The sequence below is a fragment of the Neltuma alba genome, unplaced genomic scaffold, assembly GCF_004799145.2.
Source record: "Neltuma alba isolate B1F8T4 unplaced genomic scaffold, ASM479914v2 tig00010414_pilon, whole genome shotgun sequence".
NCBI lineage: Eukaryota > Viridiplantae > Streptophyta > Magnoliopsida > Fabales > Fabaceae > Neltuma > Neltuma alba.
Window position 1 is genome coordinate 38928 of NW_021635316.1, and position 12576 is coordinate 51503.

The following is a 12576-nucleotide window of genomic DNA, read 5'->3' on the forward strand; positions in this document are numbered from 1 at the left end:
GTCACAAGACTTCAGGCATAAAAACAATAAAAGAACTAAATTCAGCCCATTTGTCCCACCTCTTCAAGCGATCATTTAACCGGAACACGATGTGAATAAAGAGCATCATATAATGGATTATGCAAAAGTACATTTTTCATTTTTAACTTCTGACAAGGTTTTTTTATCTCTAATCTTACAAAGTATATTTAAAATTTTTCAGTCCTAACATTAACATAAAATGATGATATTAAAATTTTAGATGTTACTAAAATATCCTCAAATGTCAGGATCATAAGTTTAATTTTGTAAATAATTTATAAAAACCATCATTTGAGACAAAGAGTGTTAAGAGTTAAAAAAAAAAAAAAACTTTATAAAATTAACAAAGCAGAATATTAAGATCAAGTTGGCATGTTAACACATCCCTTTCACGTGAATTATACATATACAAAGAGACATTTGTGAGGACGGCAAAATAAAAAAAAATTATAGTATAGATTTTTCTTTTTTATTTTGGTAAAAGTAGCATGGATTGTTATTTTATCATTCTTTACCAACGGAATGAATTGAAGCACTCATCATATTCGAGTTGAATTCCCGTTGCCTCATAATTAAAATAAACATAAAGAAGATATTTAGCTAGTCATGAAAAGACGAGTTAAGGTTGGTGTTTTGTCTACCTATCAAGGTAGGAGTTATTCTAGCCCGTGTCACGTAACTCGTAGGTTAGAATGAGCGAGCGAGCTTATAGGTTAGCAAGCTTACCTGCCTAACTTCTTCTTTTCATCTTAAGCTCTCGGGAGAAAGGCATCCAGAGAGACAATAGAATAGCATTGAACACGCATCCAGCACCTGGGGTCACTGCCATAAAACTAGCGATTTGGGACGTAGACTGCAACCCCTACTCCACAAAACTAGCGATTTGGGACGTAGACTGCAACCCCTACTCCACAACGAGCGAAGAGACAATCCGCTCCTATGTATGTTGAATGTTGTGGATGTTTTCTTGAATTATGTAATAATTCAATTAAGCTTTAATTTGCCTAATCTTTAGATATGAAAAGCATATTTTTTTTTTTGGTCTATTATTATTTTTAAATAAATAGGGAATTTTCTAGATCATATGTGATTTTAAAAAAAATTCAAATCACCCACAATCTAGATAAACGCACCTTTTTTATTTTCTAAAAAAGCACACTTTCTGCACCGATTGCCTCTATAACTAGTGTAGAAAGTGTTATTAATGTATGGGAAAAATAATAATAAAATATTCATTGAATTTTAAAGTGAAAAATTAGTAATTTTGATAAATTTTAACTTATTAAAACCATTACAAGAGTAATTAGTATGTTCTATTTGTCCCTTTGAAATTTAATAAATATTTTTCTGTCATTTTTCTAATATTTTTTTTAGTTTTATTTTTTTTTACACGTTAAAGTCACTTCTTACCCCCTTGTATAATCAATAGAGTTGTCAATATGAAAAAAATGAAAATTTCACAAAAATTCCATTTAAAATGGGATAGGACACTCTCAATAGAATAAGATCAAACACAATGGCATAGATTGTAATTCACAATAACTCAATTCTTTTTCAATAAAAAAAAAAAGTACTCCTCCGGTCCTTAATATAGGACCTAATTGTTGAGTTGGTTTTGGTCTTAAATATAAGACCCATTTCTTATATTTGTCAATTTTTCTAAATTACCTCCATGAATACTCCCTCAACTATAATCAAGTAGAAGAGGGAGAGGGGGTATTAAGAAAGATGATTATGGTGTTTTAGGAAAAATGTGTCACATTTCTTATAATTAACTAACTTACCTAACTTCCTTAATCTAATCAAATTAGTTAAATGGGTCTTATATTAAGGACCGGAGGAGTATTACTTTAGAAAGCATTGGGATGAACCGAGCATCTTCGGCTATTCGGCTAGAGTTTATTAATCCATCCAAGACGTAGAATGAGATTCAGTATATATTCACGCAAGACTAAGGACCCAAATTAACAATTTTTGGCCTAAGGCATAGCTATGTTGCCATTTTTATTTCTTGAACACATGACTCCTCACAACTATTATGCAGATTGATTTTCATGTGATAGGCTTGTCATGAAGGGGTCACTCATAGGGTCAAACTCTTTAGAATTGTTGATAGTCGTGAGATTCTAGTGCAACATATAGTAGAAAATTGAATGGGATTCAAGATTTAGTACACAGTAGTACTAATGAAATCTTTCTAATAAGCCCCAAGCGTAAAGCTACGCTCTCGCTAGTTTCATTTCTCACAATGCTTATGATGATTAGGTACTTTCTTCTGCATTTACCTAATAAATATCTTTAATATATGAATTAATTATAGATTTAATTTAGTCATATAAAGATAAGATCCTAATCTATTTTGGCTTTTATATTTGTCCAATTTGCTTCCAATAATCCTTATTGTGCTTGTATTTGTTAAGAGATTTCCATCAAAAGTAGTCCTAATGTACATGATTAATAAGAGTATTTTGGAGAAAGCCACTCCATTTATTACAAGTAATTAACTTAACTAATCTTTTTAATGTTTACAAATTAATCATCTAGCTCTTATGTTATGAATCAGACATAATATATTTGGCTTTTCAAATTTTGTCATGGGTAATCGGTGGAGCTGGCTACTTTTTTACTTTGAGACTAAAATGTACATATGAGTAAGCTGTGGCCTATATACTTGCAAGAATGGCCTATATCATATGCTTATTTCTTCTATTTGATACGTTAAAGCGGGATAATAACAATTACTTTGGGCCCAATAATAACGAAGGCCATACTTTTGGCCTCCTTCATCTTCAAGGAAAAGAACGCCCAAATCAAAGCACATATGGATGACCCAGAATGAACCAACAATGTTTCCAATGAACAATAAATAAAAAAAAAGCGCAAAGTTAGTCAAATTACACAGAGATCAATTGTCAAATCATCATCATCATCATCATCATCATCATCATCATCTTCTTCTTCTTCTTCTTCTTCTTCTTCTTCTTTAATTAGATAATCCAATAAACAAATCTAATCTAAATGCAAAGGAATGCACTGATCAAGTTTCACTAGATGTGCCTTTAATCCAGCTAATTGACAGAACAAGAACAGAACATATTCATATGAAGGAAATCGATCGTTACGAGATTAATATCACAGCGGATTTTACTGATTTTGTTTGATTTAGTTTTACTTGATCTCTAAAACTAATCATAATGAACAATGTATGCATCAAAGAACGTCAAAATCCACATTGGCCTGGAAAATTAACCCTTTGTGGCCTCTGGCATAGCTCAATAATTTCTTAATTTTTATTAATAATGTCTCTTATTCTTTAAATTTTGTCATGTCTAACAGGTGGAGCTCACCACTACTTACTTTGAGACTAGAATGCACACATGAGGAATTCACTTGGGAGAAAACCTGAAAAAGAATGGTAAAGAAAGAAAGAATTCACTCGCTACATATATTTGAAAGAACAACTTCTTATAATATAGAAGATAGTTAGTGTCTCTTCGATGAACCACCATCTTTTATTCAGGAGGAGACATTTGGTGAAAGAGACTAATTGACTCTGGTTGTAATTTTTGTTTAGTTTTTTTTTTTTTTTTGATACGCTGGAAAGGACAAAAACTAAAAAACTAGAAATGAAAGTTAGTCTCCCGTGTCCTCATGCAGAATCTGTTCCATAGCTGTTGGACCGAAGAGTTGCAAGCCATAAGCAGCTGACAGTCCACGTTTCGCGAGTTTATCCGCCCTTCTGTTGCTGTCTCTTTCAATATAAAGAAGAGAGACTTTCCAATCACGCTGCATCATCTCCTGTATTTCACTGATCAGGCTGCTACTCTCGTGGAGCTCAGGAGCGCCATTTTGACATAAAGATAGCATTTCTTGGGAATCACTTTTGAGCAGAATATTCTTGAATCCTCCATCCCAGGCTCTCTTGAGCCCCATAAGACATCCCCATATTTCCGACGTGAGTGCATCTCCCGTAAGGAGTCTGAACTGGAATCCTTCCATAACCGTGCCGACGCTATCTAATATAAGACCACCGCAAGCTACGTTATGATTTGTGTGGGACTAAGCTCCATCAACCTCAACATAGGCATCGTAGTCCTCCTGCGTCTGAGACGTAGGAACCTGAATAGTATGACGATTGTCTAAATTCACTTTTTTCAGTTTGAGGTGGGCATCTACCATGCTACGCATAATGGCCTCAGCCTTGGCAAGGGTGGTGTGAATATCAGTGTCACCGTCATTGTGTATCATTTCATTTCGGTCTCGCCATATCGGCCAACAAACTATAATGAACAAACCGTTCCAATGCTCTTCCTTAATGCCAATTTTCTTCTTCATATTCAAGCGAAACCAATCCTGCATATTGCTGCCAAAGAATAATGCGTGTTGGGCAGGTTTGGTAGCAGATTCCCAAAAAAGTTTAACCTCTTTACAGTCTCTAAGAGCATGGAGATTGTCCTCAGCACTGACTTTGCATCTGTCACAGATTCCTGTAGGGTGTAGGTTCCGTTTGTGCTTGTGTTTATTCGTTGTGAGACGTTCATGAAGCATGAGCCAGGCAAAAACTTTACATCGTTGCGGGATTTTCAAGCTCCAAATGTCTTGCCATCGCACCTGTGGGATTTCAGAGGTTGGGCTTAGGGAGTTATAAGCAGAGCGCACGGTGAAATTCCCATTCTTCTCCCATTTCCATCGTGCACACGGCGTGCCATCTCTGTTGGTAGTAAATATAACACTGTCAGAGACTTTATCCCAGTTCCTTTTGATGCCACTCCACACGTTTGAACTGGGTTTCGATGTGTTAATATGAGGAAGAAGGTCATTACCGCAACCATATTTTGCCCGGATCACCCAAGCCCAAAGGGAGTGTCTATCATTTATTAGACCCCAACCAAGCTTCATCATAAAGGCTTGATTTTGTTGTTTAATGTGTTTCATGCCAAGGCCTCCAGCTTTCTTTGCTGTGCAAACTTTATCCCAAAAGATGAGATGCATCTTCCTTCTTTCATCGGAGGACCCCATAGGAAGTTGTTAGGATTATGGTTTTGATGATAACAAAGTTAGATTAATTGGGTTAAGTATGTTGATTGATCATCTGATCAATCAAATGATTATCGATAAGCTATCAGATAACTGTTCAGTATAAATCAGTTTTATATTAAGTATTTTAATCGAAGAGCTATTCGATAAGTTGTTGATCGATAAAATGATCGATTATCGATAACATGGAAGTTACATAAGGTTACAGTTAATTATTGATCACTTGATCGATAACATCAGGTAAACGAACAGGTAACAGACAAAGAGAACCAAATCTGAAGTGCATTTATCGATCACATGATCGATAAATCAATTATCAATAACGACTTCGATAAGAGGTAACACACTCTACTCGGTCTGCACATTAATTCTGTCATCATTTATCCATCATATTATCGATCACTTGTTTATCGATCATATGATCGAACATTATGCTCTAACTCTCTGAATGCAGGTACTCATCATAGCTGCTGAATCGATAACCTTATCGATCACTAAGTTATCGATCACATGATCGATAATCAATGTTTTATCTGCTCATACTTAGTTTCTCTACAACCAAATTATCGATAACATTATCGATAATTTAACTTGTCTGCATAGTATCTTTTCACATAACATGATCGATAAGGAGTCTCAGGATTATTATCTTCACTGCATTAACTTATGTTGAATCATTTTTTTCGATCACCTAATCGATCATTGATTTATCGATAATATGATCGATCATCCGATTTCCTGAAACTCATGTTTTCACATAACGTGATCGATAATCAGTTTCTTTATTAAATCCCTGTTTTTCATTTTATCGATCACTTGATCGAATATTCATTGATCGATCACCTGTTCGATTAATCCATATAGTCTGTGTTTTTTCGCTGAATATATTCTTACTCATTGTTTATCGATAACCTTATCCATCATCCATTTATCGATAATCTGTTAGATCATTAATGACTGAAGTTTCATTTCTGTAACACTTGGATTATCGATAATCTGTTCGATCAACAAGTGTTCGATCACTTGTTCGATCATGGAACGATTTCCATTTCAACATCAGTCAACTATGATGATTCTTAAAATCAATGATCCAACACTTGATCGATAATCATGTTGAACTGATTCAAAAGCTTTCCCTCTATTTATCGATAAGCTGATCGATCAACAAGTAATCAATCACCACTTCGATTAAGCATGTCCAGGATCTCTTTCTGCTCTTTTTATAGATAAATCATTTCATCTAGAATCATTGTATAATCGATTCATTTTTCTTCTTAGTTCATGACTAAAGCATACACCGCAAGACTCTTACTTGTTCAAAGTTTAAAATATGCAGATTACTAAGAAAGACTGCAACGGCTCTTCAACGGGATTATGTAAACTGCAACCTACAGTGTCAGAAGCTCAGACACATTAATGGCAGAACCGTTGAAACTGGCGAAACACGCAAACGGAGTCACAACGGCTAGAAGCTCTTCTGTCTAACGGCTACTTAACGATCTCAACTATAAAAGGCGCGAAGAAGCATTAATGAATTGAATTGAATACTGGAACTACCATCTGTGATTATTAAGTCTAGCATTCAATACTCTGTTTCTTCAATACTACTGAGCGTCAGTGTTCATCATTAATTTTACTCTGTAAGAGAGTCGATAACTATCCTTCATTAATTACTATTGAGTGATACTCAAGAGTGTGGACTCTTGAGAGGGCTTGTATCCTTACGGGAGTAAGGGGGAGTGATTGAGTGATTCAATTACTGTACCGAGGCACCAAGAGCCCTATCGATCTTGGAAGATAGTGAAATACTCAGAGGTGTTCTGAGGACTAGACGTAGGTCAAGTGGTTAAGACCGAACCAGTATAAATCTTGTGTCTTCCTTCTGCGGTGAAATCGCTCTTAACTCTAACTCTCTGTTTTCTATACTGTCTCGTTTTAATTTCGCAATTTTTTTAACTCATCCAATTCACCCCCCTCTTGGGTGAGATTGATTCTAACAGAAGTCTCTTGCTTTCTTTTCAATTTCATCACATGTTGCCACCGGGAGGTTAGCAGTTTGCATAGAGTAAACCGGAAGAGCCGCAATCACAGATTTCGCTAACATGTTACGTCTAGCGAGCGAGATGTGAGAAACCTGCCAATTGTTGAGTCTACTACGGACTTTATCTAACACAAAACTGTATGTAGAAGTTGTGACCCGATCATGGTGTAAGGGAGCTCCTAAATATTTGCCGAGGTTACTCGTACTTGTCAATCCAAGAGCTTCGCTTATTTGAGTAGTTCTAGCATGATTGATGTTCCTGGAGAAGAAAACTCTGGTTTTGCCAATGTTAACTTTCTGCCCGGATGCCTCACAGAAACTGTCAAGGCACTTCTTGATAACCTTGACTTGATCCATGTTTGCTTCTGCAAAGAGTAGTAAATCATCAGCAAAAAATAAATATGAAATGGGAGGGCCCTCTTTACCTAGCCGAATTGGTTTCCAGTGTTTGTCATACATCTCCTTTTGAATAATGTGGGCTAATTTTTCCATGCAAATGACGAAAAGGTAGGGGGAGAGAGGGTCCCCTTTTCTTAGGCCTCGTTTAGGTGAGAATTGTTCGGCCTTACTCCCTTACCAGAGAATCTGCATGGAAGGAGAGGCAATACAAGCATAAATCACATCATTAAGAAAGCAAGGGAAGCCAAGTTCATATAAACATTGCATAACGAAACTCCATCTGATACGATCATAGGCTTTCTCCAAGTCAATTTTGAGAGCCATGAAGCCTCTTTTCCCTGTCATATTCCTCATAGAGTGAATAACTTCTTGGGCAACAATAATATTATCAGAGCTCGTTCTTCCCGGGACAAAGCTGCATTGGTTCGGAGATATAACCTGTGGGAGGAGAGTTTTAACACGATTAGCAATAATCTTAGTAATAGTCTTATAAATAACATTGCATAAACTTATAGGTCGAAAATCACGAATGGTTTCCGGATACTCCCTTTTCGGAATGAGGACCAGAAAGGTCTGGTTTAGATTCTGAATGGAAGCCAGATCGGCAACGGCCGCTTTCACCACTTGATTAACAGACGGCGCTATAGTATCCCATTGGTTTTGAAAAAATAGAGCATTGAGTCCATCAGGACCTAGAGCCTTCAAAGCGCCCATTTGAAATATAGCAGACCGGACTTCATCTGAATTAATCTCTCGTTCTAGCTCAGAAATTTCAGTTGACTTAAGGCGAGGAAAAGAGCCACAATCTAGCAGTCGAGCAGGAGCATAATCGTTAGTACTAAAAAGGCCCATGAAGAAATTGGTAGCAATTTGTTTTATTTCCGTGACATCATCCGTCCATTCATCTCTGTCATTTTTAATAGCTTCAATTTTATTTCTTCTTCTTCGACCATTAGCGCGCGCATGGAAGTACTTGGAATTTTTATCTCCCAACGAGTACCACTGAGATTTTGCTTTCTGTGCCCACATAAGGTCCTCTTTAAGAAGAATTTTCTCCAATTCAAGCCAAAGTTCCTTGTGTAGTTGATCAATAGAGGAGGAAAAATTTGAGGAGCCATAGTGATTACTGATGCCTTCGAGTCTCCCCATAATACGGCTTTTCATCCTTCCGAGATGGCCAAAGACATTGTAACTCCAGCTACTAACCTCCTTCGTAAAAGTTTTAACGTTCTCTTCCCAGGAGGCTGAAGAATCCCAAGAAGTATTAACCATTCTAGGAAAGTCATCATAAAGGACCCAAGACGCCACAAATCTGAATGGTCGCTCCTGTTTCTTTTGTGAGAATGAAACACAGATGTAGTGAAGAGAACTGGTCGATGGTCTGAGTTGAACCATGGCAAGTGCTTAACTGAAGCATCAATATACGTCTCCTTGAAGGGGTTGTTTGCAACAATTCGATCTAGATGACTTTCACATCCCTCCCTTTTCCAAGTGTAAAGAGGGTCATTGCACCCTAGGTCGTTTAGTTCCAAATCCTCATACCACCTCATGAAGTCTTTATCCACACATGTAGGATTTGTAGCAGTAGACCGGCGTTCATTTAGGAATAACGTGGCATTAAAGTCACCTCCCAAGAACCAAGGTATATCATTCCTCGGTTTAAGATGTTTCAATTCGTCCCAAAGTTGTCTTCTCTTGATTTTGTTCGTGCTTGCATAGATAGAGGTGACGAAGAACTCTTCACTTCCTTTTTTAATAAGGACATGTATGAATTAGTCAGAGCTCTTTTCAACACTTAAGGAGAGGTCCAAACTATTCCAAGCAATCCAAATACCTCCACTGTGACCATTTGCATCTATAACATGGTGGCTATCAAAACCAATTTTTTGGCAACGAGAGTGAGCTTGGGACCCGCTGCATTTAGTCTCAAATAACGCTAGAAAGTCAATTGCATATCTCTTTCGAATTTCTTTAATGAGCCCCGGGAGAGACTTGGAGCCCGTACCTCGGCAGTTCCAAAAGAGACAAATCATGGGGAACTTTGTGCAGGGGAGACAGTGCTTATAGGTCCCCTAGATTTAGTTGAAGAAGAAGAAGCTGTAGCTATAGAGTAATCAGGTTGCGGAAGCAGATTTTGATCCGTGGCCATGTCCTGAGGTTCAGCAACTAGTGGAGTACCTAATTCACAAGCATCATGTAAGGACTCTTCGCGGTTAGACATCGGGGTTCCGTTTAGAGTATTTAGAGAGTCTTCCTCCATGGGCTTTCCTACAAACTCAGTAGCTAAGGCTTCGAACGGGTTTGGAGAGTTGAGAAAATTGTTTGAGCTATTAAGGCCTCATTTTTTAACGGGGTTGGCTTCTTTAAATGAAGGTCCACTAAAGTTCTCTTTGTCAATTGGCTTTACGGCCTTAGTCAACGATTTCACTTGTTCCACTGGGACCCACCGCATCTGATTTGTTGCATTCCTTCCTAAAAATCTAGTATTTCCATGCTTAACTGGCGTGAATTTGGCCCTCTCAACTTCATTTGCTGGTTTATTGTTTTTCGTAATTTTAGGATCTTGAGAGGATCTCTCCTCTTGCTTAGCATTCATGACTTTCTCTGTCACTTGATCTGTGATTCCTGATTTATCGGGGTTTCCTGGTTTACGCCTCCGTGGCCGTTGGACGAGGTTCCAGGCTCCAAAGTTCTTCGTCACCGGCGAAACACCGCTCTCTTTCACCTCCGGGCCTTCTATATTCCCTCTTGAACGTTTCTCCCCAGTGGGTTCAACCTCTTCCTCGGTACCAACTATATGGTTGACATTATTACCCGTGTCAAAGTCTGCAGTAGCTTTCTTGTTTGAATCTGTCGTTTTCTCCTTCTTATCTTTCACACTAGCTTGTGGCCCAGGAATAGAAGTGTTCTTGTCTGGGCAGTGTTCCATATGGTGGCCAAATCTACCGCAACAGAAGCAGATGAGATGAAGTCCTTCGTACGCAATGCATCGTCTTTTGCCGAAAACATTGACAGCAGATTTGAGTCTCTTCTTGAGATCAATTTCAACACATATCCGTGTGTATCTTCCCCGCTCTCCCTCGTGCGTAATTTTATCAATTTTCAGGGTACGTCCCATCAAAGCACCAATCATCCTTAAGCTTTCCGCATTGAAGAACTCCAAAGGAAGTAGAGGGATCCGAATCCAGACAGCAATTTTCTTCTGCAATTCAGCATCCCACGGATCAAAATTAGGCCTCCAGCGTTGCATTAGTAGGTATCTGTCAGATACCATCCAGGGGCCATCTTGATGAATCCGATTCATGTCGTCAATATCATCGAAAGAGGCTACAAAATATCCATTATCAATATCTCTGACTGTGTATGGTTTCTCTGTCTTCCAAAGTCGCTTTAAGCTGTTTCGCATGACCCACAAAGGGACAGACTTGCCCAAGAGTTTAATGATTAACGACTTACGCCATGGTGCGCACCATCGCTCGTACTGATCTTTAGTGATCCTCAAAGTGGGGCAGTCTTCATCATCCGTCTCCTCTCCATTAGTGTTCTCAGATCCAGTCATAGTTGAGGCATCCATTATGAAGAACTGTTGTATGCCGGCAATATATTCGTTCCATGCTTCATCGAAAACACTGCAGCCAGTTTTGTCTCTTGACATCTGTTTAGGAGTTGATCCAAGAAGAGACTCCTTAAAAGATTTAGCCTTTGATGATTCTGCTTCAGCTGCCTTATGAGTTTCTCGGTTTTGGAAATTCTCATCCGGTGGGTCCTGGTTATGAGGGACCACTCGTTTAAACTTCTTCCGCGTTCTCTTTTCCTTCTCGCCGTCGTCTGTGCCTCCACCGCCCCCAGAGCATTCGTCAGACATCGTGTTTTCCAAAAGTCTTTTGTGATACGGTTTTTTATTGAAAAACTAAAAAAAGAATGACTTCTATCACATACGCATAGAATAAACCCAAATGGAAGCAACATATGAAATACTCTTCCCGTTCTAAATATAAGATCTATTTTTTAGTATAATTTATATTACAAAATAGATCTTATATTTAGGACCGGAGGGAGTCCTTTAACTTTGGAACTCGCATTTCCATATCATTCAAGAGCTCAAGTAAAGAACAAATTCTTATCGTGCCTTTATTATCTATAAATGAGTATAAGCTTTCTTCGTATATTCATTCACATTCACCTCTCGTTTGTTCTTCCTTGCGTTGAGCTATTTTGTTGCCATAGTCAAATCTGCAAAATCCATAACTTGGTCACTGTTGGAATTCCTGAAGTATCGTCAAGGTCGTCATCTATATGTATTACAGGGTAAATATTAAGCTATCTTGGAGATGCGTTTGTTTTATTGATTCTTCAAGAATAATTTCTTTTTAGTGTACTTAAATTTTGCTTATTTATTTAATGCCTCTTCGTTTGCACATTTGTTTCTTTTAGTGTATTTTCAGAAGAAGATCAAATCACCATCCCTGTGCTAATCATCTATTCATATTAAAGGTAAATAACAGAATGTAAGTTTATTTTATATACCAGTTTATATATTACATTTCCTTTTACAAGAGAACATTTTGGGCTGTTTGTTTTTGGTTTTTGTTTTCTTATTCTCAAAACAATTTTATAAAATTGTTTTTAAGAGCAAGTTTTGGAGGAAAAAAATTTGTTTGGAAAATAATTTCTAAAAAATCACATTTGGAAAAAAAATATAAAATTACACTTTGACAAGCAGTAGTTATCACCGATAGTAATAAATAGTAAGTAATGGAGGGGAAAAAAGAAGATTTCTCTAATTTTTCAAAACAAAAGAAATAAAAAACACAAAAAAAGACAAAAAAACATGTAAAAATTGTTTTGCTTTTTCAGTTTTTAAAAACATATTTTTGTTTTTAAAAACAATTAACCAAAAAAACAAATTACTAAACAAGTTTTTTTGTTTCTCTATTTTTAAAAATAAAAAAATTATTTTTAAAACAAGAAACTAAATAAGCCTTTTATCTTTTATTTTCCCCCTAGTATATATATGGTTGAGGAAAAACAAAAGATGTTTGAGCATTTTTTGGCTTTTGAGGCGATAACGAAGAATG

At 37.0% G+C, this 12576-nt stretch overlaps 1 protein-coding gene across 1 annotated transcript; it reads right to left on the reverse strand.

Annotated features, from left to right (window-relative positions):
* Positions 1 to 3654: 3654 nt before the first annotated feature.
* Positions 3655 to 4020, reverse strand: LOC114756483 (uncharacterized). The gene has a single exon (XM_028945435.1). The coding sequence runs from the start codon at positions 4018 to 4020 to the stop codon at positions 3655 to 3657; it is 366 nt and encodes a 121-aa protein (XP_028801268.1).
* Positions 4021 to 12576: the final 8556 nt, after the last annotated feature.